The 27,523-nt window shown below is 48.7% G+C and overlaps 2 protein-coding genes across 2 annotated transcripts in view; one reads left to right on the forward strand and one right to left on the reverse strand.

The window, feature by feature from the left end:
- NRDE2 (NRDE-2, necessary for RNA interference, domain containing) overlaps positions 1–9,183 on the forward strand; it is a 45,698-nt gene extending 36,515 nt beyond the window's left edge. Inside the window, exons 11-14 of the mRNA XM_021679816.1 lie at positions 389–1,329; positions 2,084–2,222; positions 7,019–7,090; positions 7,537–9,183. Coding sequence (XP_021535491.1) covers positions 389–1,329; positions 2,084–2,222; positions 7,019–7,090; positions 7,537–7,662 — 1,278 coding nt within the window. The 3' untranslated portion in view covers positions 7,663–9,183. The remainder of the gene's footprint in view (positions 1–388; positions 1,330–2,083; positions 2,223–7,018; positions 7,091–7,536) is intronic.
- A 5-nt stretch (positions 9,184–9,188) lies between these two features.
- PSMC1 (proteasome 26S subunit, ATPase 1) lies at positions 9,189–23,342 on the reverse strand. Its single transcript, XM_021679817.2, has 11 exons — positions 23,311–23,342; positions 19,553–19,606; positions 18,487–18,583; positions 16,434–16,558; positions 16,026–16,211; positions 15,748–15,876; positions 14,845–14,941; positions 12,528–12,717; positions 11,857–12,008; positions 11,079–11,233; positions 9,189–9,694 (listed from the first exon to the last, which is right to left on the reverse strand). Exons 1-11 carry the CDS (start codon positions 23,311–23,313, stop codon positions 9,560–9,562), a joined length of 1,323 nt encoding a protein of 440 aa, XP_021535492.1. The 5' UTR covers positions 23,314–23,342; the 3' UTR covers positions 9,189–9,559.
- Positions 23,343–27,523: the final 4,181 nt, after the last annotated feature.

Below are 27,523 nucleotides of genomic sequence, written 5' to 3' on the forward strand. Positions count from 1 at the left end.
TTCTGCCCTTCGCTGGCCGCCAGTTAGTATTGACTATAACGCCCAGAGCTCTGTGCTTGAACTACCCAGATGGCGCACACCAGGATGTATTATGAAAATAGTGTGCGAGGAAATTCGGTGGCCCCCGTCTCACTGGAGAAGGCTGCTTGGAGCAGACGAGCCTTGTTTTCCGAGGTTTCCGGTGGAAACCTGGATGCGGTCGTTTGGGGGCGCCAGTGGCCTTGGTTCAATCCTGATTTGTTGTCCAGCTCAGAGAGCCTAAGTGTTTAGCAACCATGTGATGAAGGAAGTGTAGACGCCCCTGTGGCTTTCTGAAGTGCACAGGACAAAGGGATTGCTTGAAAATGACACAGCACTTACTTGGGAGTCCTTTTCTTTTTACTTCCAGGTCGTTTGGTGTCTGCACACTAAAAACAAGAAGAGGTTAAAGTCACAAGGAAAGAACTGCAAAAAACTCGCCAAAAACCTCCTGAAGGAGCCAGAAAACCGCAACAACTTTTGCCTCTGGAAGCAGTACGCACATCTGGAGTGGTTGCTCGGCAACACCGAGGACGCCAGGAAGGTGTTCGACACGGCGCTCAGCCTGGCGGGGGGCGGAGAGCCGTGGGGCTGCGAGCCCTGGGAGCTCGGCCTGCTCTACGCGGGGCTGGAGCTGGAGCTGGAGCTGTCGCCGTCGCCGGCCGCGAGAGGGGCCGCCACGGCCCGAGCCGTCCACATACTGACCAGGCTGACGGAGAATGGTCCCTACGCGCCCTACTCCGGGCCGGTCTCGGCCGTTCACGTTTTGAAGGCCCGGAAGGCTTACGAACACGCGCTGCAGGACTGTCGGGGGCAGAGCCGTGGCGCCGGGCCGCCTCCCGCCGACGCCTCTCACCGCCTCACCGGCCTGCTCAGGTGCTTCATGCTCTTCCAGTACTTGACCGTGGGGATCGAAGCCGCTGTGCAGATCTCCGAGCAGGCGTGTGCGCAGCTGCAGGGCTCCGTCTCCCCGGGCGGCTGTGGGCCAGACGAGCCCGGCTGCGCGCAGAGCCCGGGCCGCGGCCTCGAGGCCGTCACGCTGATGCACACGAGCCTGCTGCGGTTCCACGCGAGGGTCAGCGTGTGCCCCGTGGCTCCTCTGCGGCAGGCGCTCTCGGACGCCTTACGGTGGTACCCCGGCAACCAGGTTCTGTGGCGGGCCTACGTACAGCTTCAGAGTAAGTCCCACACGGCCAGTAAGACCAGAAGGTTCTTCGATGCCATTACCAGGTCTGCCAAACCCTTGGAGCCGTGGTTGTTTGCGATTGAAGCCGAGAAAACGAGGAAGAGGCTGGTGGAAACAGTTCAGAGGTAAGCGCGGGCGCGCGTGGGTCCGCAGGGCCCTGCTGTGCTGGCCGCGACCGCGGTGCCCGGCGGAGCAGCCGCGGTAACTGCACCGCGGGCGCGGGCGGGACTGCGGGTTCAGGCCCCAGCTCTCCCCGGCCTGGCTGCGTGGCTTCGGGCACGTCCCGTCCCCTCGAGACCGCCTCCTGTGAGGGCTGCTCGGCGGGGCCGGGCCGGGAAGTGCTGAGCACAGAGCGCAGACGGAAGGAATGCCTGGCCCCTGGTCTCACTCGCGGTGAGGACGCCATCACGCGCCCCGTGTCGTCTCGATGCGGTGCGTGTGTCCTCCCAGGAGCGCTTCGGTGGTGGTTCGCTCTGGCCTCGTGTCAGCTGATGCCTCAGAGCCGCCTCTGAAGAGTGTTTCACTTTGTTTTTTATTTCTTCCACTGGGATCTTACTCACGCTACATCCCCTGAATTGAAAGGACTTCCCCTCAGGTAGCATTTGCATTCTGCTCAGCAAAGGGGGGCTTGGTTCTAGAAAGCGGAGACGCAGGGAGGTTGTGTGTGAGTTCTAGGCGGACTCTGGCGTAGAGAACACAGTACCCTGGGCGCTGCCTTCCTCTGGCCTTGGAGGGGCCCCTCGTGTCTGCAGTCTCGCCCCCAGCGCCGCCAGACCTGGGGCACGGCACCGTCCCTGACACGCTGATCCTGCCGGAGCTGACGTTTGCCATCACTAGGCGCGTCTTCGGTCTTGGAGTCACGTGAGCCTTGTCTTGCAGGGTGGATGGCAGAGAGGTCCACGCCACAATTCCCGAGACCGGCTTGACGCATCGGATCGAAGCCCTGTTTGAAAATGCTTTGCGGAGCGACAACGGCAGCCAGTGCCCCTTACTGTGGAGAATGTATTTGAACTTTCTGGTAAGAAAACGTTTTGAGTGTTCGTTTTCCTGCCGAGCCTTTGCTGTTCCTCACAGGGGAGAACGTGCAGGTGTCTAGTAGCCACGTCCCAGGAAAACTGGCAGGGGCTTACTTTTCCCCCGACACCTTCTCGGTCTCGATGAATCCTTCTGAGAACCCTGGTGGAGTCATGTCAGGTCTCTCTGGACTTGGGAGGGGGACGCAGGTTGCATCGCTCCTCAGTGCTTTGGTCGAGTGAAAGGAAGAATCATTGGACTGTTGGCAGCAGAACTTAATGTGGCTCTCTCGGAGGTGACTTCCTTGAGCCAACAACTTGGAAATGGCCTAAGAGCTTTCATTGGAAAGAGACTTTCATCCTCTGCTCTCTGTTCATAAGAATTCCCAGGTTCTGATTCTGTTCCGTCATTGAAGGTAGGACTCACCGTAGAATGTAGCTTAGACAAGAGGCCTCTCCAGAGCAGCTTTGTTTTCACGTAGAAGTACCCGTAGTTAGCGACTGAACGTGGGGAGATGCCGTTTGATCGTGTTCATGTGCGTGTGGGGCTGAAAGGCGCTTCTTGGGCCTCGCGGAGTCTGTGAGGTGACTTTGCCTTTGGTTAAGGACTTGGCGTCGAGATGCCTCATTTCCTGGAATACATCTGCCAGGTTGCGTGGTTTTTCAGAAATGTAGTCTCCTGGGCCACTTGAGTGTTTCAGCTGAAGGCTACTAAATCACACCCAGGTGATCTCTAATGAATATTGTACTTTTTAGAGGCCAGGAGTGACCTTCCTTATCTCTCTGATTATTTCCACTGGATAAATTCTCAAGGCAGTCAAAGTATTTGAACTTTTCCTATCAGCACATGACAGAGTTGGGTATAAAGAGATGTGGAGAACGTAAGTTACGGGCTAGGAGAGCTTTGGGCCTTCCCCATCTGAGATTTCGGAAGTCATCTTGGTGTGCCTCCCCTGAGCTCTGAGACGCCCGATGGCAGGGGGGACGCCGCGTGTCAGGACAGCAGCTTCCTGGCACACCCAGGAAAAGGAGGTGCATCCTTGCGGGCAGAAGTTGGCATCAGGATGAACCAACCCAAAAGTCTGTGTGGTTTGTTTTTATGTAAGATTTTATTTATTTAACAGCGAGCACAAGCAGGGAAGTGGCAGGCAGAGGGAGAGGGAGAAGCAGGCTCCCCGCTGAGCAGGGCTCGATCCCAGGACCCCGGGATCACAACCCGAACTGAAGGCAGACGCTTAACCTACTGAGCCACCCAGGCGCCCCAAAGGTTTGTGTGTTTTTTTTAACATTTATTCGTCAGACCCAAAAGCTCAGGTTTTATGTTTTGGCGCCCATGTGTGAAACGGAAACCTTTAGAAATCCAGATGGTGTGCGCACGGCGCATTCGTGGCTGCTGCCTGTTAATCGGGGTGGGGGTGTAGCTTAGGCAGACCGCGGTCTCTGAGGAACGGGCTTCCTGTTGCATCGCCGCTCCTGGGTGGGACCACTCAGCTGGAGGAGCAGGCGAGGTGCTCCCTCAAATTTCCAATGCCGATACCGTGTGAGTCTTTGTAAGCAAGTGAAGGACCTTGGAATGTGAAAAGGGAGGGCTTGCAGACTTGCCAGTTTAACTTCCCCTGTTGTCGGTAGAGATGGTTAGGGCAAAGATGGACTTAGGGTATTTTTACAAAGAATCTTCCTGAGCCACATTTGGTTGGATTGTAGAAAAATTCTCTTTGACTTGGAAGAGAAGATTGAGGCCCTTAAGGAATTTCTGTTTTTCTGGAAAGGGTAGCATTGAACCAAGGACGAGTTTGAGCACAACTTCTCCTGCAGCTCCTGAGGCATCTGGGTTCGCTCCCGAGGCTTTGATAACCCCGTGAAAAAGTCCACTTAGGGCCAGAATGCAAGGTGAGGAGAGGGCCGGGGGGAGCCGGCTCCGCGGAGGAGAGCTGGTGCTTTGGTTGTGTGTGCGTGTGCCTTCCCGTGTGTGTGTGTGTGCGCGTGTGCGTGTGTGCGCACCCATGTGCGTGCGCACGTGTAGATCTACATGCACGGAAGCCTGTTTACGGACTTTTTTCCTGCAAAAGTGATGGAGGGATTACAGCTGCTTGTTGGTCACGGAGCACGTGGGACAAGGACGGGGTTGGCCAGTGAACGCTGCCCACTAATGCTGGAACTCCGCTTGAAACCTCTGCTGCGGGGGGCGCTTTCAAGTGCGCCGTTCTCCCTGCACGTAAACACGGTCTGCCAAACCTTGTTCTGTTGTTTTGGCTAATATTACAGTTCTTTTCTTTTTTTCTCTCTCTTTTTTTTAAAGATTATTTATCTGAGAGCGAGCACAAGCAGGGGCAGCAGCAGGCAGAGGCAGAGGGAGAAGCAGGCTTCCCGCCGAGCAGGGAGCCCGACGCGGGGCTCGATCCCAGGACCCCGGGATCATGACCTGAGCCAAAGGCAGACGCTCCAGCGACGGAGCCAGCCGGGCGCCCCGAATTGCAGTGCTTTTCAAGATTGTGAGAGTTCTTTAGTTTGGTCATCCGGCTACACAATCAGGAAAGAAAGGACAGTGTATGAAACGTTAGCTGGTGATGAAATAGTCTTACGAACGGAAGGAGCCGTGGCCCCTGTGTAGTCCCCGGCTTGTTTTACCCTCCAGCATCATCTCTTCTTCCCCCGTGTTGGCAGCGGGCGGAGGTCAGCCTGCATCGAAAGGCCAGAGCTTAGAAGAGCCGGTGGGAGGGTGAAGAGTCGTTTACGGTTCACTCTGCTGGTCATGGGGACATAAGCCTCCTCCCGGGAGCACTCCGGGTGTTGTGGAAACATAGCTTTTTGTTTGGGTTGGGTATCAGTTGGGTCAAGTTACTTTAAAAAAATTGTATTCACTAACAGCTGCTCAGATTTGTCTACAACCAGATAAGAAAAAATCAAATTTTACTAAAGCCCCTCAGGCGTTTCCCTTTCCCCCCATGCTGCCTCCGCCGGTTGGGGGTGGCCCGCGCCAGCTAGGAGGGTACACAGGGGCCGAAGAGGCGACCCCTCGCTTGCGCACTTGCTGTCGTGGAGGGGCAGCGGCCCCCGCACACGGCCCTCTTGCTCTCCGGGCTCGGGCCTGGGGGGCGGGCCCACAGGGCTTTCCAAGGACTTGTGTCCTCCGGTCGCCGGGGTCCTGTTGGCCGGGTCCCTCCTGGGGTGTGTGTGAGGCTCCCTCCCGGACTAGAGTGGCCTCTGTGTGAGACCCTGGCACCCCTTCACTCTGCAGACCAGTTGGCCTTACGGGGAGAGCGGCCCCCGCGCTCTGCTCTTCCCCGGCTGCGTCCCCTTCGGTTCTGTGCTCACCCCGTACTGACGCTGTGGGGTCACGCAGCGTGTGGGAGTCGCCCGTCGCTCTTGCCTCAGCCTGGACTTAGGAATGGTACCAGAAGGCACGGATTGTCAGGACGAGGGAACTTAGAGGGTGAGGACGGACGCAGAGAGTCAGGGCAGCTTGTCTTCCCAGGGGAGGCTCTGCTCTTGGGAGAGGCGAGGGTGGCTACTGGGCTGGGTCTCAGAATACGAGATGCCGCAAGGAGACAGCCAAGAGTCAGCATGGCGCTGTCGCCTGGCATTGAGCCCCCCATACCCGGTAGCCTAGGCGTTCTCCAGTGGCTGATGAAGGGAATCGCAGAGAGCAGTGTTCACTGGAGTCTAGCCAACCGATGGACCTGAATTTGCTGGGTTCCAGGGTTATCAGTGAGCCTCACAAATACAGGGCTTGAGAATGGACAGTAGTACAATTTTTCCTTCTTTCAAGAACAAGGAAACCGTGTCCTAAGTTTATGAGAGGATATTGAAGTATTCTGGTGTGTGAAGGAAGGACAGCTCACACTGTTCCTTGCGTATGAATTCAGAGAGGTCCGGCCTCGGAAGGGCTGGAGGGGAGGGAAGACAGGAGTCCCCTGGGCTCTGCGGCTGGCTCAGGGGGTGGCTGTAGCCCGAAGTTAGTCCCTGTTTCTGTGAGAGTTAACGTGAAGGAACTGCAAAGGAAGGGAGGCCATCTTTGGTGGACAGAGCGCCTGAGCCACAGGCTAGAGTCTCTAGATGCATCCCTCAGGTTCTGGGGGTCAGTCTCGTGCCAGATGCCACGTGCTGGCCATCCGGTGGGAAGAGCCAGCGGCCACTAGAAGGCTCTCCATGTGGGAATGGGAGCGTGGAGGAGGTGGGTGGGAGAAAGCCCAGAAACAGACTTGAGCTCCATGAGCCTGGCTTGTGCCCACTCAGAGCTGCAGGTGTCTGCCGGCCTGGGGAGCGGCCTGCTGGGCTGTGGTGCCTTCGAGGAGCCGCTGAGCCACAGATCCCTTCCTGGGACCGGGACACGCCTGGGGCCGGGGGTGGTGAGGACACGTGCCCTTTCCATGCCCACTGGAAACTGGAGCAGTGTGTCTAGGGATTGGGACTAAGGACATTGTACTTGGAGAGAGAACATGCTGTATATCTGCGCGCTCTCAGGCTGAAATTCCTGACCAGAAGTCTGTTTTTATTAATAAGGTTCTGATTCAGTGATGCCGGTTAGCTCATTCCTCTAAGATCTGGGTGCCGTTCTGACGCAAGGCATGATGGCCCCTGTGAAGGAGGTGGACCAGTCCGAAGTCAGAGAGCCCGGTCCCCTCTGGGTCCATCGGTGCCGGGGAAAAGCCACGCAGCAGTGGCCCCGAGAGCGCCCCCGCCCAGCGGCCTCCGCTGAGCCCCCGCGTGGATCAGGACAGGGCGGGCAGGCTGGATTCTGTGGCCTCAGGCTCTGCCTCAATTAATCCTCTTTGTAATTCTCGCCCCGTCTCTGCCTCAGGTCTCCTTGGGAAACAAAGAAAGGAGCAAAGGCGTGTTCTACAAAGCACTTCAGAATTGTCCTTGGGCAAAGGTAAGTCCCAGAGACCGTGAGATCTGCACAAGCCCAAGGCCCTTCCTGCCTCGGTGCCCGCCCCTCCGTGTCACTGGCGACTGGGCACGTCCCGGACCATTTCATAGGGAACCTGTCCGCTGTGGAGCCTCGGCTGATGGGCGTGTGTCCACTCCCTGCACTGGGGCTGGTGTTTCATGGGGGCCTTGCTGCAGGCAGGGGGTTTCCATCATCTGCCAGAGTTCAGCCCAGGTGCTCACACTGGGGGGGCCTGTGGCCCAAGTCTGCCTTGGCACGCCCGGGCAGGTGGCGTTCAGAAATGGGGACTGTCCTGTCCACCAAGTCCTGCCCCACTTTAGAAAGAGAAGGCCTCGTTCGTGTCCCTCTGGAAGCAGGTGCCGGGGCGCTGCCGAGTCCGGACGGCGCCGGGGAGGGCAGGCTGGCTAGCGCAGAACTCCTTGCCCTAGACGCTGTACCTGGATGCCGTGGGCCACTTCCCTGAAGAGATGCAGGAGGTCCTGGACCTGATGACGGAGAAGGAGCTCCGGGTGCGCCTGCCCGTGGAGGAGTTGGAGCTTCTGCTCGAGGACTAGAGACCAGGAGGTGTTCAACAGTCCCTGCCTTCCGGGCCTCATCGCCTGCACCGCTGGGGCTGGGATGCAGCAGACGGGGCACACGTAGGTGCATGTGTTCCAGGAGCTCTGCTTTCCAAGTCTAGCTTTAATTCTTAGTAATTTGTACCTGGTCATCAGTTTCTTAGCTCTTGCACATTTTTTGGATGTGCAAATAACACAGAAGCTATTGCTTACATATTATATATGTGAATGTGTAGGTAAGAATCATGCCCCATGACAACGGAACCTCCCGTGGTTGGCGTGTGCGAGTGTGTTCTCTTCCTCTGCGGCCCCGGCCCCGCCGTGGCGAGTGTGCCTTGTTGGTTGGCCTTCTTGGCGGTCCTGCCAGGGTTTCTGGGTCTTGCAGTCATGATAGGAAAGGTCCGGTGACTCAACGCTAGAACCTCTTCCCAGGCTGGTTAGCAGGAGAGCGGATTTTGCTCGTCTCTTCAGGCCACAGCCCTGGAGTCCCTGAGAACTTGGTGTTCCGGCCTGTGTCAAGTGTAGGAAGCGTCTTGTCCCTAAGCTCTTCTTGACGCCTCCCAGCTGTGGACCAGCAGCATCGCCTGGGCGCGCTGCAGCCTCGCACTTGGACAGGACCCCTGGAGACTTAGGAGCACCCAGGTGTGGGAGGGACCCCTGCTGCAGGGGGCACACGGGCAGCCATCCGAGCAGAGCAGAATGGAGCGGCGGCCTCCTACCAGACCCTGCCCGCCCGCGAGCCGGGCCGCGGACGCCCTCATGTGGGTGCGGCAGCGCCGCCCGGGACAGAGACCCGCACTGGCCGCCGCCTTGATGTCTGAGGGTTATGAATGGAATGAAATGTAAATACCCACATTCAGACCACTTTCTTCTGAAGAGAACATGGCTGCAGTTATTAACTGTTTTTAACTAGGAGGAAATTGCTTTATCTTCTCTGAGCCCTGCTCTCAAACAAAACCACGATGCCTCTAATTGCTGAAGTTGTCGTTCTTTGGCATCTCATCCAGAAAAGCCAGTGTCATGGAACAAAATTTTGGCTTGAAACAGCTGGAAAAGGAGGATGGCAAGTCAGAGCCCCCGAGGAAGGCGGCCGGCCAGCCAGCCAAGGGGACGCTTGCCGTGCCTGCCCGGCTCACTCCCCGGCTTGCACACGGACCTGCTCAGAGAGGAGAGGAGTGCCGGAAACAGATGGGGGAGGGAAGCTCTGACGTGGTTTTGAACACCCTGGAGACGGATGAGGTTTCTGAACCCGAGAACAAGGGATGCCAGGGCAGGGGGGAGGGACGTCCGCCAGGGCCTCTGGAGAGTCCTAGTAGGAACCCCACTACTTTCCTGCCCCAGAGTGCTGAGAACCCGCAGGCTCCAGACCTTCCAAAATGGAAAGCTGTTTCCTTCGGAAGCCAGAGCCATACTCTTCAACGGCAGAGCCCACTGGCTTTGGGGGACCTGCTTTCCCCCAAAAGGAGGTGGGTGGGAGAAAGCCCAGAAACAGACTTGAGCTCCATGAGCCTGGCTTGTGCCCACCAGCTCTGCCAGCTGCTGTGGGCATGTGAAGCAGGGCAAGAGGTGTTCAAGTCTGCATTCCCTGTCACCTCCCAGAAGCCTCCCTATGCCCAGGTCCACCTGCTTGTTGCTGCTGAGCACCAGGTGTGGAGGCTCCAGAAACAGGAGTTTGAGAAGGAGCACGCTTTATTGGGGACAGAGCACTGCACGTGACCAACAGATGACTGCAGCCTCGGGGGCATCCTACACATCACCCTCAAAAAGGTACACAGGAGGTTTTGCTAATAAGATCAACTGGAACATGGGTTCCTCTGGGCAACTTCCCCAACCTCCCATCCCTTCAAGGGGTCAGGACAATCCCGATCATTTCCTTGAAGGCAGCTGTGGTCCGCTAGAGATACAGTCCTTCAGGGGTGCCTTCTTGTTTTTTATAAAGAACGTTTTCTTTAGATTTCTTGAAGTCTTCATTTGTTACTTTCATTCTACGTTCTCTCAAGGCCATCAGACCAGCTTCTGTACAGATCGCCTGTAAGAAAGAACAGTATGTTCAGAAAGGGAAATACTTTTTATTAGTATTCTATCAATTCGAGAGCTACTTTGAAATAAGGTGTAAGACAGACTAAAAAGACTGCTTAAACTTTCTAATTACTTTCTCAGAGGACCTGAGGTGGCTATGAGAAGGAGGACTGGCTCACGTTGTAACCAGCGGGGTGGCCTGGCGGGGGAGTTTTCAATGCTCCACTCCTTAGAGAGAGCCACATTCCTTCCTGGGTATCAGATGCAATTATACCAGGACACTGAGAGGCAAGAGGGCATCCATCCAGTTCACTTACGTACAGTCAGAAGAGAACACGTATTCTGGCTAATTGTAAGTCTCAGGACAGTATTTACTGTGATAAATTTATTTTCTCAGTCATCACTTGCCAAAAGTAAAATATGTGATGTGACAGAAACACAATCCTGGCATTGAAGTTTCTATCTGGTTATGGCCCTCAGGATATTTCAAATGGTTCAGCAAAAAAGAAAGTGTATTTGTGAACAAAAGATAAAGCAAAGCAGTAAAATGGTTAACATTTGATAAATCAAGGTGATGGGTATATTGGTGTTTACTATTGTTGCAACTTTTCTGAAGACTTCAAATTTTTCAAAATAGAGTTGGTGCAAAATTTTAAAATGAAATTTCAATTTTATTTATTTAAGATTTTATTTATTTGACAGAGAGAGACAGAGAGAGAGGGAACATAAGCAGGGGGAGTGGGAGAGGGAGAAGCAGGCTTCCCGCGGAGCAGGGAGCCCGATGCGGGACTCGATCCCAGGACCCTGGGATCATGACCCGAGCCGAAGGCAGACGTTTAACGACTGAGCCACCCAGGAGCCCAAAATAATTTCAATTTTAAAAAGAGCTTTTACAGGGCGCCTAGGTGGCTCAGTCAGTTGGGCGTCTGCCTTCGGCTTGGGTCATGGTCTTGGGGTCCTGGGATTGAGCCCCACATTGGGCTCCCTGCTTAGTGGGGAGTCTGCTTCTCCCTCTCCCTCTGTTCCCCCTGCTTGTGCACACGCGCTCTCTGACAAATGAATGGAATCTTAAAAAAAAAAAAAAAGCTTTTACTCACCAACACAGACACTAACCTAGTTCTATAGAGGCCAAGGATACGCAGCTCAGTGCAGGCACCAGCGTGAAAAGGCCCCACGTGTGCTGTCCTGACCAGACCGTGGCGCTTACACGTGACAAAAACCCAGGTCGTCACCTACAGAGCAGGCTGGACCCAGGTTCAGTGCTGCGGGGCCTTGCACTTGCGCGCGCGCGCTCTCACACACACACACGAAACTGAGAAGTACGACCCGACCCAGGTTCTCACCTTGATGTCGGCACCCGAAACTGAGAAGTACGACCCGACCCAGGTTCTCACCTTGATGTCGGCACCCGAGAGGTCATCTTTAGCCATGATCAAGTCGTCCAGGGTCACGTCATCGGCCAGCGTCATCCTGCTTGTGTGGATCTGAAAGATGCGCTTCTTAGTCTTTTCGTCGGGCAGGGGGAACTCGATCTTCCTGTCAATGCGGCCTGCGGGTAGAAACAGTTTCCAGTCACAGCCCCGTGCAGCCCCCAGGCTGGGCTCCGGGAGGGCCTGAGCCCATGTCCTCACTCATGCTGTTTCAGTCAGACAGCACCCTGTGGGAAGGGCAGCGGGGTCCAGATCCTGAAAAGTGAACATCCTTCCTGTAGTTTGTAAATGTCTACATTTGAATTCATCCCATTTAAAAGAAATCCTCTCTGCTCTGGTACCCTTAGAAATAAAGGAATGGCTCCTGAATGGCCTAGATAGTGGAAAAAGATCGTGTTAAAAACATTACAAAAGCATAAACAAATGAGCTACTGCTGCTTCCTGGTGTGACCTGAATGTAAAAAAATGAACCTGAGTTGTTATTTCCTTCAGAAAAAAGAATACTCATTATGGGAAAGAGAAAAGATCACAATTTAAGATTGGAATTAAAGGGCCACGCTACACCCACTGCATCATGTCCTCACTTACCCACGACCTCGGGGGATGCTGTTTTTAGTAAGTACACTGCACTTCAATCACGTATTTGCCTTGATACGTAGCATTCTTCAATCCCCTGCCCGTGTACTTAAACCCAGTCACACAGAAACACGGCAGCTGTCCCTGATGGCACAAGCAATCTGACCTGGTCTGATAAGGGCCGGATCCAAAGTCTCTATTCGGTTTGTGGCCATAATAACTTTCACGTCACCCCTTGAATCAAATCCATCCAACTGGTTCAGCAGTTCCAGCATCGTTCGCTGAATTTCTCTCTCACCACCAGAATTTGAGTCATATCTTTGAAAAAGAAGAGAAGGAGTGAAAACCTAACTGATCTGCTGAAGGGGAAATGACAGAAACGCCTCTGACTCAAATTCTGACGCCCCCAATTCTGGCAACAAAATCATGCCCTCCCAATTGCCAGATCATGTTGTTTAAATTGTAGAAGTTTTCATGCCTGAGATTATATCATTAGTTCAGTCTCCATGTTTGCTCTCTGAGCCCCCAACCCTACCAGGAGCTCCTTAAGGGCAGAGGCTTGTGTACAGTGGCCGTGTCCCCGAAGTCTAGATGAGGCCTGGCTCTGTAAGGATGCTCGGGACACAGTTACAGACGAAACTCCAGGCAGTCACAACTCCTGGGTGGTGGTTACCTGGCACCTGGGAGAGCAGAGCCTAAAGCACCCAGAGCACCATGTATGGTAGGAACTGCAGCAAACCCACATGCAGGCCATACAGGGAGTACTCCATGATCATTCTCAGAGAGGAGCTCCGGGGTTTTTATCTCTGCTCAACACAAAGTAAGAGAGAAGTGTACCTTTTTGTTCCAATGGCATCAATTTCATCAATAAACACGATGGATGGTGCGTGTTCTTCTGCAACTCGAAACAATTCCCGAACGAGTTTGGGCCCATCACCTAGGTACTTCTGAATAAGTTCAGAGCCAACCACTCTCAAGAAAGTGGCTGAGGTTTGATTTGCTACTGCTTTGGCTAATAAGGTTTTACCTATTTTATATTTAAAAAGAAAAAGAGAAAGAAAAAAAAAAGACAAACCCTTAAGTGCTATTTTAACTTAAAAACTGTTACTTAAATGGGCATCAGAAATGGGCAGATCCCTGTGACTGAAAAGGCATACCCCCATTCAGGGGTCTTAACATTCTCCGAGGCAGGTAAGAGAAAATTGAGGAAAAACCTAAACGTTTTGATTATTTTTAATTATCTTCCTAATTCTTCATTATAGTGTCAGAAAGTACATTTTACTGGGTTATTCAGAGTTGCATAGATTATTAACCTGACCCATGCAACAGGGTTAGAGATCCAAACTCAATTCCTATGAAACTATCCGTGATGGGAAAATGGCCTGGAACCCTAGGTCTGACCTAAGGAAACACATTCTGATCTGGAGCACCAGGCCGGCGATCCCTGAGGCTGAGAGTCACGGCTGTGCTGGGTGGGCTTGCCCAGGGCTCAGCTGAGACAGGACTAGCTCCCGATGAAGCCCACAACTGAGAACTGCTGAAAGCTCTAGAGACTTCTCAGTCTCCGGTGTGCCCTCCTGAGGATCGTTCCTCTCAGGGACGAGCTCAAACTTTTCTAATCCTGCTCCATTCCTTCATATTTCTATTTCAGGTAAACAACAAGAGCTGTGGCAGCCACCCTGGGAACTTTAGGGCTGGAAGACCTTGACCCCTTTGATGGTGAGGACGTGGGCACAGGGCCAAGCAGTGGCATCAGGACACGGGCAGCTAGAGGCAGAGCCCATAAAGGACCAAGCTTAGGCCTGCAGGGGGGAGGGGGAGGAGGCTGCTGGTGAGTGACATAGAAGACTTAGTTCAAGTGGGAAGGAGGACAAGGCACTAAGCTTTGAAACAAAACGTGGCAGGAGGAGGGGCAGATGTGGGGGCTCAGAAGCATGGACTTCTCCCTGATACTACCAGTGAGGGGTGGTGAACGGAAGACGAAAAGGACCTCCTAAGCGGATGGCCTCTGAGTCCAGGAGCAGCCACGGCCAGCTGCTGGGACACTTCAGTAGCCGGCAGGATCATCGAGCCAGGCTCTTCCTCCTCCGGACGGCCTGCCACCCTGTGCCTCGCCCCGCATCGGCCCCTGGCAGTGCACGTGCACCAAAGGCGGCCCCCAGCTGCAGCTCCAGCCCCGCTACCTGCTCAACTCCCAGAGCTCCTGCGGCCTTGGGCTAGTCACTGGCCTCTGAATTTCCTGGCCTGTAAGATGATGAGCTGCAAAAGCTCCACCCCTCTGAGTTCAGTCGTCTCCCAGTGCCTCCACTTTGGGCAATCCTCAGTGATGCCTTCCCTCAAATAACTGTGCTTCCTCTGGAATTTACATGGCAGTGAACTGCTAAGTCCTGGACTGTACAACTTATTCAGGTCAGCTAATTGCATAATGAACCAAATGTACATTTTTACCTGCATCTATTCATCCAATATTCTATTCATTCAGTACAGTGGACCAGAGAATGAACCCAATCTGAACAGCACAGAATAGCTTTTAAATCTGAGGTTCTCCACCGTGGCTGATACCCGGCCACACTCTAGATGAACAACAGATCAGAATTTTTAGGGATGGGAGCAGGCATCGGTATTTTTTAAAGCTCCAAAGTGATTCCAATGTACAGCCAAGGTTGAGCATCCCGGCTTATTCTGTGTCTTACAGACTATTTTTAATAGACTCACAGTACTCTTAATGAATACTTGAAAGTCTTATGTTTTACAGCATATAAATCTAATATATTTAAGTACAGAGAGGAATCCTAAGAAATTATAAATGCATTCACATTGAGCAGGCATTTGGGGGGGTGGGGTTTACCTACTGGTGCTTATTTTTTGTTGCAATTCCTACTATTGTTTTTAACACATTAAATCTATTAAGTCTACAATTTCAAGTCCAAGGCAATTCAGTTTTTTAGCATCTACTATACAGATAAATACACTTTTATGTAATAGGTACATTTCCATATTTACTCAAAAAACGTCCAAAATGTTTAGAAAACCTTGTTTTAAACTAAGGAATGGTGGCATCCTTACTCAAGAATTAAATAATTATAACAAACTAATGCACAGCTCAAGAGATTAGCTGAACGCCCAAAAAGTGTCAAACACCGAGCATACATACCTGTGCCAGGTGGACCATAGAGAATAACCCCCTTTGGGGGCTTGATACCCATCTCTTCATAATATTCAGGATGAGTGAGAGGAAGCTCCACAGATTCCTATGGAAAACAAATACTTGGTAAAAATGAAATGCTCTGTCCCTGGAATTATCAGATCCATGAATTGGCATCCTGGATATATCTCACTTTCAACAACAATAAGCTAAAATGTCACTCTTGTTAGAGACAATGTGCTTGACTTCGTCTAGCAGCAGGGACAGACAAGAGGACATCTGTCCTCCCTGAGTTCCCCTTCCTATTGCACCCAGTTTCCCTCTCACTTTCTCGTAGAAGTCAGCCTTGAGCAACATTTAAGCTCATCCTGAGCAGAAGGAACTTAAAGTGAAAATACACCGTTTTCGGTTAAACTACAGACAGGAGCTGGCAAGACTTTCTGATTGCTGTACACCAACGGACATGATGGCTACTATCCCAGCCGTCTGCGAGGTCACTGGCGGTGACCGGTGACAGCTCTGCATGACCCCCCTACAGATGCGATGGCTGGCTCACAGCCAACCTGAACGACCACTTCCCTTCACCCCACACATCACTGGAGGTTTCCAGATAGCCCCAGCTGAAGTCAACACAAACAGAAACATTATATATCCACACAGATAATAAGTCAACATTGCACCTAAAAAGGACGAAGCTGCAGCTGCTGCAGGAACAATCATACAATTTGTTGTTTCTATTACCTAACTCAGGATTAACAAATACAATACTCCACAAATGGCAAGCTCTGAGTCAGTTACTGGTTTGATCACTAAAGAAAAAACCAAAATATGCAAAATAACTCTAAGCACCCTAAATGAGATTATAGTAAGAAACCAAAAATCTAGAAACCCAGAGCTGGTTCTTAGACCTACCTTAATTTCCTGGATTTGGTTGTCCAACCCCCCGATATCAGCGTAGGTTTCCTGGGGCGCCTTTTCTACCTTCATCACTGTGACCAAGGGATCTGTGTCATCCATGAGCACCCCTATGACAGCATGCACCTAACAGAGAACATGAAGTTTTAATGCAGAAATGTGAGGTTCACGTAATCCATTCACAGCAAAACAACGCCAATCACAGAGCGGCACAAATGGACAGATCTGAGAGGAAGGAGAAAGCACTCTTAGGGGCTTAGAGACCATCAACTTGCCTTGTGGTTGAGCAGGACGGAGCAGCCTGGTTCCAGCAGATCCTTGTCTACAAAGGAAAGAATGCTGACGTAGTGTTCTGAGCCCACAGATGTAGACACGATGGCATGATTGTCATCAATGATCTCTTCCAAGGTTCCTACTGACATTGGGGTCCCCCTCAGATCATCCACCTTAGATCTTTCCTCCTATGTAAGAATACGCCATGAAGTAAAAGCAGATTAGACCTAAAAAGCAGATGAGGCTGATAGTTTTACTAGATTTTACTACATTTACAAAGCAGATGATGCTTTTAAAAGGCAGCCAGTCCGAATGGGTCAACTACTTGAATTTCATTTATTCACTGAATTCTATTTAGTATTGAAAACTGTTAATTTGTAAAACAAAAGTTACAGTAATTTCTCAATTACCTCTTGCTTTTCTTCTAAAGGCTTCATTTGTTCCTGATTTCTAATGAATTCTTCCTCCATGAGAAGATAATCTTTAATTCTCTCTAACTTTAATAATTTTAACCGGCACTGAGTGTGAGGTGTCACTGTAATTAGAAAGAAAGTTTTATTCTATTTGGAGCTTGAAGTTTGCAATTAATTAAGTTCGTTCTTAAGGAAAAAAAGGTTAAGACTTAAAATAAGCTGATTTTAGTTGAACAGACTGAAAAATTCAAGGTTTGGTGACCCTAAGTAAGCAGGTGCCTAGATGCTAAGGGAAAAGGGACTTTGGCAGTTGTAAGCAAGCAGGTAAAAACAGGGACGAGGTCTGAATGACATCTGCTAAGTGAACTGTAAGAAAAAAAGAACAACCCCAAAGATCGTTTGCTTTGGTTTTTGATTCCCCATCTGTGTTAATAAAAATAGGTACAAGTGCTGTCCCTGTCATAGGAATCCACCCCCTGCGAGAACTGTGAAATATTAGTGATATTAACATATGTGGCAAGCATTTTTTCCATACTCTTTTGCATTGTTTCTTTTCGCTTGAAGTCCCAGAAAATGTGAATTTTTTCCTTTGTGGTTTCTGGGTTTCTTCAAAATGTCTCTCCTTCCCTGAGGTTAAATATATTCCTAATTTTTCATTTATTTACTTATTTTCATATCTGTAATCCATCTGGCAAAAAGGGGTCTAATTTCATTTTCTCTCAATAGCAAATAAAGATGCCAGCCATTTATGTTAAACAACTCACCCTCTCCCCACAGAACTCAAACGTCACCTTTACCATATATTCATCATCCATGTAACTTGACTGTTTTTGGACTCCTATGCTCTTCTGGCAATCTGATGACCTATTCTTTACCAATACCATACTGATTCATTATGGTAGTTTGATGGCATGTTTTTCATTGTCTGGCTCCCTTCATCCTTAACCAAGCAATATTTTAAAAATTATTTCATCTAAGCAGGAAGAGACTTGTTTAGATGGGGGTGGGGTAGGTATGTGAGCCGCAATGATGAGAAGCAGGCAGCCATGGGAAGGACTGGGGGAGAACATTTTTTTAAAGATTTATATTTAGAGAGAGAGCATAGGGGAGGGGGGAGGAGAGGGGTAGAGAGAGAGAAATAGACTCCCCGCTGAGCACAGAGCCCAACATGGGGTTTGATCCCATGACCCTGAGATCATGACCTAAGCTGAAATCAAGAGTCAGATGCTTAACCGACTGAGCCACCCAGGCACCCCAAGGGAAGAACATTTTTAAGCAAAGGGCAAAAGTCCTAATGTGTGGGTTATCTCGGGTGGCTCAGTCGCTTAAGCATCCAACTCTTGATTTTGGCTCAGGTCATGATCTCAGGGTTGTGAGATCAAGCCCCCACATCGGGCTCTGCACTGGGCGTGGAGCCTGCTTGATTCTCTCTCTCTCTGCCCCTCCCCATCCTGCCTCCACAGCCCCACCTGTGCACGTGTGCTCATGTTCTCTCTCTCTCCCTCTCAAAAAAAAAGTCCTAATGTGCATAAGAGTCAAAGAACACAAGGCAGGGCTGTGTGAACAACGAGCAATGGGAAGGGCTGAGGATGGAGAGGTGGCCTGGGTCAGGTCACCTGGTCTGAGGTTTAGTCTATGTTCAGTACGAAGTCATTGAAACAGTTTGTTCATGTATCATAAGATGTGAATTCCAACACAATGGCATTCCATTTCTTCATGGAAAAAATGTGTTTCTAGGTTATTCAAGCTCAACCTGAGTTTTCTAACCTAAAACTACGCTTTTCAAACATTAGAGGGGCTGGTTATTTAAAGGAAATTAGTGGAATTTCTTTTTTTTAAATTTTTATTAGTGGGGAGACACAGCTGTATACTTTTTGTACACTGCTAAAACTAAACTATAGCTTTTATTCCAGTGTCCTGGAGTGCCACACAGAAGAGGTAGAGCTTCAGCCACCCCATTTCCTGCCTCCACATTGAGACCTCTAAGCTACATACACACAGACGGTTCCCAATGGAATCAAGAGACAGCAAGGAGGGACTGTGTCATTACCCAGTGGCAGTTTGCTGGCAGCATCTGGTCCCTTTGTTTTCTTCTTCTTTTTCCCCACTCTAGTTGGTACAGGAGGTTCATATTTCTTTTTCTTGTCCTTGAATTTTTAGAACAGCAGGAAAAACAAAAACCACACAAATCACATCAAACCACAAACTTCTTTCTGTAGGACCATCATCTATTTCTTTTTTTTTTTTAAAGATTTTGTTTATTTATTTGACAGAGAGAGACACAGCAAGAGAGGGAACACAAGCAGGGGGAGTGGGAGAGGGAGAAGCAGGCTTCCCGCGGAGCAGGGAGCCCGATGTGGGGCTCGACCCCAGGACCCTGGGATCATGACCTGAGCCAAAGGCAGGTGCTTAACGACCGAGCCACCCAGGCGCTCTGGACCATCATCTATTTCTAGTGGCTGTAATTTTCCTTATCTTTCAGAATGCTATTAAAAACTGTCCTTTTAAAAATAAAACTAGTTGGGTGGCTCAGTCAGTTAAGCATCTGACTCTTGGTTTTGGCTCAGGATCATGAGAGAGAGCCCTATGTCGGGCTCCGTGCTCATCGGGGAGTGTTTCTCTCTCTCTCTCTTCCCCTCCCCCTGCTCTGTCTCTCAAATAACTAAAATCTTTAAAAAACAAAGTAGGTATTACATTCCTGCAATTTTAATTGGTGAATGTAACTAAGCTTTCTTTTTATAATACACAGTGATGGTTATTCAATAAGGACTAGAGGTCAGAATTCAGAATTATATACCAAAAGTCTGAGCTGAGATAATTTGAGACAATTCTTCACATCTGAAGAAACTAAACACTAAAATTACAGGCAATTTAACACTCTGTAATGTTATTTTATACATTTAAAAACCATTAATTCATAACTACTTACTTGACAGGTCAATAATCTTTTCTAAAACATGAAGAGGACACTGAATCTGTAGGCCAGGCTGGGTAAATAACTACAGGATCACTTATTTTGCATTTTCAAAGTCACGAATCCCCAAAGAACTTCTCAGCTGAGATCTAGGATATGTTCCATGATTTACTTGCATCACAGACCTATCTAGCTTATTTACCTTGTCATCCTTCTTGCCACCTCCAGGGCCATGACCACCACTCTGACTCTGACCCTGAAAAAAGAAATCAGAGGTATACATTCAGAATATGATCACTTCAAAAGAACATCCTTTTTATTTTCCTGATTCTAAGACACCAAGACTTCCCCCTCATTTTAACATCTCTGAACTTAAGGTGTACCCTGTAGTCAACACATACATTTAGCATGGCAGAATTTCTTTTCTTCCTGAAAAGCTGTTAGTTTCCTTGCAACTGATTGCATCTTAAATCAAGGACGATTCTATTAAGAATCTGATGTAACGTCTGTATCATGATGAGGCTGGGATTCTAAGACTACCCCTTTTTGAGGGGAAAATATAGAGCTTGACATTCTTTATTATAAAACTACTTGACTGAGTATATTTCATGAAATTAGGCCATCAAAGCTAAATAATTTTACCTATTCAACCATCATTTATCAATCATTTACTCCTTATTAAGATCACACCAAGACTCAGGAGGCTTTCCTTTCAATATCAACTTATATACCTCCCATCTCTAAAGCCTGGGGCTCTCAGGCAGGTCTTTCTTGCCAACCTGAAAAGCTGAATCACTTTAAGGTATCAAGAATTCAGTGTATTAATAAGCTCCTGGGATTCTGGACTTTAAAACAGACCACTCAGTTGCAGGGCAATGCTTAACACAGAACAGTATCTCAAAAATGATAGCATTTTAAGTAATAGTGAACTTACTTGAATAAAGGGGCCCTTTTATTCCCCTCAAATCACTTCCACATAAGCACCTCTAAATTAATATACTGCCAGCTTAATTATCAAGAAAGAACAACCATATCATGGTTACCTAAAAGAGTTAGGGTCAAATATATTTCCCTACATGCAAGATTCTTAAAATTTTGTGCTTTATTCTGAAGGTATTTAAGAGCTCTGAGAAATTTTGGTTAACAGAATTAGTTATACTGCAATAGGCTGTCCAAATTATAGGCCTTTAACAATTACTACTTCTACCTCTTAAAGAAATTTGCTGTTGGCTGGGGCAGCTAATGTTTGTGGGTTTCTTACTATGTGACTAAGTCTATACTAAACATTTTCCTTCACCATCTCATTAATTCCACACCATCCTTCAAGGTAGGGTTCATTATTCCCACTTTCTAGATAAGGAACTGCAACAAGCCTAAGAACATGGGCTATGGAATTAGATGCATCCAGGTTTCAATTCTGACTCCATCACTAATAGGCTATGTGACCTCAGGTAAGTCAGGTCACCTCCCTGAGCCTTCGCACCCTTAACTGGAAAGTGGGGATGATACTAACTCCAGTTACTGAAAATGAGGTAATGCACGTAAACCATTCAGCATTTGTGTGACTCAAAGTAACTACTAGCAATACAGTATTATTGGTCAATAATCCAATTATCCAGGACTCTAGCCTCGCAACTGAGATTCCCACAACAGTTTCTCCCCTCACCAATCCAGCTATTACCTTCTAAAACAAAGAGCTGATCCTTTCATTCTCCTCAAAAACCTTCAACTGTTCCCTAGCATTTATGGTGTAATGTCCAAACTTTTTATGGTGGCATACCTGGCTCTTGCCAAACTGGCTGCGGCTGACCCTTCCCACGTTCATCTACCTTTCTCATGATCCTGCCGGTCTGGCCCCACAGGAGGACATTTTCCTGAACAGGTCCCAAACTTCTTCATGTGTGGGGCATTTTACATGATGTTTCTCAGTCTCCAATAACAATAAGAAATATACCCATTATTAAGGCCTTACTTACGGCAAGCAGTGTACATTCTCAGGGTATCATCTTGTTTAATTCTTACAGACACCATGCGGTTGGTACTATCATTACCTCTGGTTTACGGATAAGAAAACCAAGGCCCAGAGATGTTAAGTGACTTGCCTATTACCACAGAGCTTGTCAGAGATGTGGCTGGGAATCACTCAGGTCTATTGGACACCAGTATGTGTGTGTCTCTCTACTGCATGTCGTCTAGAAAACACTAACAGGGGCTGTTGTTACAGCACACAGCCACATACCGTGTCTCAGTTTCCTCTGTGGTAAAGTGAGGATAAGAATCACTGCAAGGACTGCTGTGAAGAATAAGAAAATGCTGGAAAATACCCTTACGTTTATTGCAGCATTATTTACAGTAGCCAAGATATGGAAGCAACCTAAGTGCCCAATGATAAATGAATGGATAAAGAAGATGTGGTGTGTAATGCACACAAACACACGGATATTACTCAGCCATTAAAAAAAAAAAAAACCAACAGATCTTGCCATTTGCAACATTAATGGACCCAGAGGGTATTAAGCTAAGTGAAGTCAGACAGAGAAAGACAAATACCACATGATTTCACTCATATGTGGAATCAAAAACAAACGAAGCAGAAAAGGACCCGTGAACACAGAGAACTGGTGACTGCCAGAGGAAAGGGGGTGGGGGCTGGCCAAAATGGGAGAAGCGGAGTGGAAGGTACAGGCTTCCAGTTATAAAATGTGTAAGTCACGGGGATAAGAGGTACAAAGGTACAGCACATACAGGGAATACAGTCAATAATATTGTGATAGCATCATACAGTGACGGATGGTGGCTACACTTGTGAGCACAGCGTAGTATACAGACTTGTCCAATCACTATGTTGTCCACCTGAAACTAATGTAACACTGCCTGTCAGCTATACTTCAATAATAGTGCTGGAAAAGTACCTGGCACATGCTTAGAACATTACCCCAAAGTCCTTATAAGACCTATCCCACTACATGCTCAGGATACGGGCTCAACACATTCCCATCTCAGGCCCTTTGCGCTTACTATTCCTTCTGGCTGGACCACGTTTCCCTCAGATGTTTGCACAGGATACTCTCTCATTTTACTTAGATCTCTGCTGCTCAAATGTCACCTCCTCAGAGGGACCTTTGCTGATACCCTATGTAAAACAGCCACCCCTCCCATCCCATTCCTTTCTAGGAAACAGTCCTGTAACAATGGCCATCCCACCCGTCTCTATCCCGCCCCATGTCATCATATTACACGTGTCTTTCGGCTTTTGTCTGCCTTGTCCAGAATGCAAGTTCCATGAAGAAAGAGACTTCAGTAGTCACACTCACCCCTTGTGCCCTCAGTGCCTAGAGCAGAGCCTGCCCGCCCCCCCGCCATTTACAGGTGCTCAATAAGTTCCTGCTTAGTAGACTAACGAATACATGCTGTTTTTATTATTGCTAATGCACCACGGGAGCGTCCCCTCCGAGTTCCACCTGTCATAAAAGCGTCAGTCTTCAACGCTCCCTCCAGGTGCCCCACTCCGAGCGATCGTGCACGACTGCGCTCTCCCCTCCTCGGCCGGAACGAATCCCTCCCTCTCTTCCAGGCGCGCAGCCCTTCACCTGAGCGGCTCAGAAAGCTCTCGTCCCAGGTGCTTCGGGAGGCTCCCGCTGAAACTCCCCGCGCCGGTCTGCAGAGCCCGGGTCGGCGGAGCAGCAAAGCCGGGCGCCCTGACCCGCTCTGCCGCCCCACTAGTCAGCCCGGGGTACCCTTCGCGCCGAGCCCCGGCCCCAGGTGCCCCGGGTCAGGCCCTCCGGTCGGCCACGGGCCGCGGCGGACCCAAGCACTGTCTCCGGGAGTCTCCGTCCCCCGAGAAGACCGGGCAGGAGAGCGGGCGGACCGAGTGCCTCGGGCAGCCATCTCGTGCTCTCATCTCGGCCCGCTCCGACCCCGTCGCGTCGCGACCACCGACCGAAACCCTTAGTCACTCACCATCTTGCTTCGGCCGCTCGAACCACCGCTGCCGGAAGTGCACCCGCCAAGGCAGCCGTCAGAAACGGAAGTTGCCGAGGGAGGCTACGGAAGCCGATAGGAACCAAATCCCTCGCTGCGGGAGTCGCGTTCGAAGGGCTTGTGTCCGTGGGGCAACGTGTAACTTATAAGCAAAATGAATCTTGTGAATATCTTACTTAAAAAAAATTTAAATCGGAGTTATTAGGCTATTGTCAACAATTTGGGACAATGACCTAGACGTAAAAAGAACTAAGACGATTGTGAAGAAAAAAAATATTTAAAATATGCAAAAATCGTAACTGAGAACTTCACTTACTGCTCCAAGAACTGGAATGGGATTTGGAACCGTGAAGTTGACATATACTTTTGGATCAACATTTAAGCCATTATTTGGTCTCTGGAATAAACATGATCATCTGAGAGTATTTCCTTGTCTAATGAGTTACCTAAATGTTTTTTTTTTTTTTTCCTTGATGATTTGTGACTTCTGATGATGCCAAATGTTGTCTCAAAATAACTAATCTTGCACCTAGTTGGTAAAGTTGATCATTTATTACATCCACCAGGACATTAGAAAGAGAGCAAGCATCCCCTTGGCCTCTGGAAACTTCCATAACAGGTGCTCAAAATGCTGCATGTTGCTGAACTGGAGAGATGATTTTTTTTTTGTTTTTTGTTGTTTCTCCTGTTCCTAATCAATTTAGGGATTTTAGTTGTGAAATGCTAAAAATATTTCACTAATTCACACACAATAGGTACAAAATATAGGAAATTACTCTTTTTCATCATCATTAAAATACCATAATAGAAAGTCTTGACACAGTTGAACTCCACTAGCAAATGTGGCATCTACATGATACATGAAATGGTATGATAGGTGGAGGGCAGGAGAACTCTCCCTTCCTGAATGCTGAGAGAAATGCCAGAATTGTATGGAATGTCTAAGCAATCTGTGGGTAACCTGAAGAAGTGTAATTCCTGAGGTGGTGTCACATTCAAACAAACACAGGCTGATAATATGAAAGAAAAACAAAATTCTGGAGGACCCGCATTGAGAAGGGCCTTAATGCACAGCAAACACATTCATCTCTTTTCTCCCTATTGCTGACCCTGTCAATATTCTCCACCCCATTGACAGCCAGCTCTGCAACCCCGACTCTTTCAGCTTCCAACCTCCCCAAGCAGCAAGGGCTCCAAACAGTCTTTCCATCCCCTTCCTGCTTCCTCTTAGCTATTCATTATGTAGATAAACTTAACTCCTCTACTTTCCTTAGTTTTAGCTGTGTTTTACCAATTTCTTCGATTTCCCTCAGAAAAGGGGCAGAGGAACTGGCCCAATCAGGGAATGTGCTTTTGCCCTAGAAAAAAAGGGTGCGGCTGGGAAGATTGTATGGAATGTCCAAATCCCTCAGAAGATTATGAAGAGTCACATTAGTTACTTTTGTCTTGCTCACATGTAGAAGTAATATTTTTTTGTAATTAGACTAGGCTGTGTTTAGAATATCCAGGAATTTAAACACAATATCGAATTTCACAATGTATATAGTTGCATATGTACTTTTACTTGTGTTTGAGTATGTGTGTATTCTCCTCTCTGTATCTCTGTACACACACAAACACACACATGCATTGATGCCCTGCAAATATCCAAAACCAAACTTAGCATCTTCGCCTAGGACCTGTTCACCCTCACGTATATTTTATCCTGGCTAATGACACCATTCAGATACCTAAGCCAGAAGCTTCCCCTTTTCCCTCTCCCAGCCCCAGCCAGCTCAGTGATCAAGTCTTGTTGCTCTGACTCTCTCATTCTTCATCATCTCACCTCTCTTTCCATCACTACCTAATTCCTACCTCATCATCCCATCTCACAATTCATTCAGCAAATAATTTCTGAGCACACCATGGGCCAGGCTCTCCTCCAGGGTCTGAGGATACTGCAGTGAACAAAAAAACAGAACTCTCTTTCCTGATGGCTTTTACAATAAACAAGTTAATAAGTATATAGCATGCTATGTGACGATAAATGCTTTAGGGAAAACTAAGTAGGGAGGAAGAATAGAGATTGTGCAGCAGTGGTGGTAGGTGCTTCTGACTTTAAATAGGATGGTATCTGAACAAAGACTCAAGGAATTAGAGAGTAAGCTATTCAGATATCTGAGGGAAAAGCTTTCTATACAGAGGGAACAGCCAGTGCAAAGGCCCTGAGGTGAGAGCTGCTGGGAATGGAGACTAGAGACACCATGTGAAAAACGGAAAAAAAAAAAAAAGTGAAAAACAGACATCTAACTCCCAACGGAGGGTCAGGGAGGGGTTAGAGTCAAAGCAATGTAACCCTATAGGGAATAGAGCAGCAGATTTGGGCATCAGAACACTCGGGTCTGAATCTGGACTCCATCACTTACTGGAGTGTTGGTTTCCTAGTGCTGCTATAAGAAATGACCACAAATTTAGTGTAGTCTTTTCTGAAAACTCTAGGGAGAATCCATTCTCTTGCCTTTTCTAGCTTCAAGAGGCCACCTACATTCCCTGGCTTGTAGCCCTTTTTCCGTGTTAAAGCCAGCAACATTGGCCCTGCTTCTGTCCTCATGTCTCTCTCTGACTCCACTTCTGCCTCCCTCTTTCACTTTTTAAAAATTAATTTATCTATTGAGAGAGAGAGAACAGGGGTGGGGTGAGGAGGAACAGAGGGAGAGGACAAGCAGACTTCACGCTGAGCCTGTAGCCCAAGGTGGGTCTTGGTCTCAAGACCCTGAGATCATGGGGGCACCTGGGTGGCTCAGTCAGTTAAGCGGCTGCCTTCAGCTCAGGTCATGGTCCCAGGTCCTGGGATCGAGCCCCGCATCAGGCTCCCTGCTCGGCAGGAACCCTGCTTCTCCCTCTCCCACTCCCCTTGCTTGTGTTCCCTCTCTTGCTGTGTCTCTCTCTGTCAGATAAATAAATAAAATATTAAAAAAAGACCCTGAGATCATGATCGGAGCCAAAATCAAGAATAGGACGCAGCGTCTTCAAGTGGGCAGGTCTCTGACTCTAGAATCACAGCCTTCAGCATTGAAAGCGGCTCCAAAGTTCTTCAAGTTGGGCACATGGTAAGAGCTCCTGAAGTTTTGTTTGAACAGAGCCGACAGACACATCTCCCTCGACGTCATCTGTCTGTGGATGACGATGACATTGATTGAACAAGGGAGGGTTGCCTCATCAATTCTATTCTTATCTGTCATTTTTATAGATGTTTGGGTTGAGAACTCTTGTTCACACAAATGGGACAGGAAAGAAATTAGTAATGAAAATGTCACTCAAGTCTTCTAAGTCCTTCTGTGTCATATACCAAAAATCACATGATGACCCATTAGCAAAAGCAATTATTAGTGGTAGCTTGCGTTGTCTTTAAAAAAATTTTTTTTTATTAACATATAATGTATTATTTGTTTCAGGGGTACAGGTCTGTGATTCATCAGTCTTACACAATTCACAGCACTCACCATAATACCTACCCTCCCCAATGTCCATCACCCAGCCACCCCATCCCTCCCACTCCCCACCCTCCACTCCAGCGACCCTCGGTTTGCTTCCTCAGATTAAGAGTCTCTTATGGTTTGTCTCCCTCTCCGGTCTCATCTTGTTTCATTTTTCCCTCCCTTCCCCTATGATCCTCTGTCTTGTTTCTCAAATTCCTCATATCAGTGAGATCATATGATACTTGTCTTTCTCTGATTGACTTATTTCACTTAGCATAATACCCTCTAGTTCCATCCACGTCATTGCAAATGGCAAGATTTCTTTTTTTTGATGGCTGCATAATATTCCATTGTATATACATACCACATTTTCTTTATCCATTCATCTGTCGATGGACGTCTAGGCTCTTTCCACAGTTTGGCTATTGTGGACATTGCTGCTACAAACATTGGGGTGCATGTGCCCCTTTGGATCACTACATTTGTATCTTTGGGGTAAATACCCAGTAGTGCAATTGCTGGGTCATAGGGTAGCTCTATTTTCAACTTTTTGAGGAACCTCCATACTGTTTTCCAGAGTGGCTGTACCAGCTTGCATTCCCACCAATGGTGCCCCTTTCTGCACATCCTTGTCAACATCTGTTGTTTCCTGACTTGTTAATTTTGGCCATTCTGACTGGTGTGAGGTGGTCTCTCATTGAGGTTTGGATTTGTATTTCCCTGTTGCCGAGTGA

Source organism: Neomonachus schauinslandi, chromosome 9, assembly GCF_002201575.2.
Source record: "Neomonachus schauinslandi chromosome 9, ASM220157v2, whole genome shotgun sequence".
NCBI classification, from domain to species: domain Eukaryota; kingdom Metazoa; phylum Chordata; class Mammalia; order Carnivora; family Phocidae; genus Neomonachus; species Neomonachus schauinslandi.

What these genes read in the sequence shown, in the direction of transcription:
- PSMC1 (XM_021679817.2), bottom strand. An exon ending in TGCCAGCAAACTGCCACTGG is followed by an intron (nt 16,559 to 18,486) that starts GTAATGACACAG and finishes TTCTAATTACAG; the next exon opens with TGACACCTCACACTCAGTGC. An exon ending in CTTTAGAAGAAAAGCAAGAG is followed by an intron (nt 16,212 to 16,433) that starts GTAATTGAGAAA and finishes ATTCTTACATAG; the next exon opens with GAGGAAAGATCTAAGGTGGA.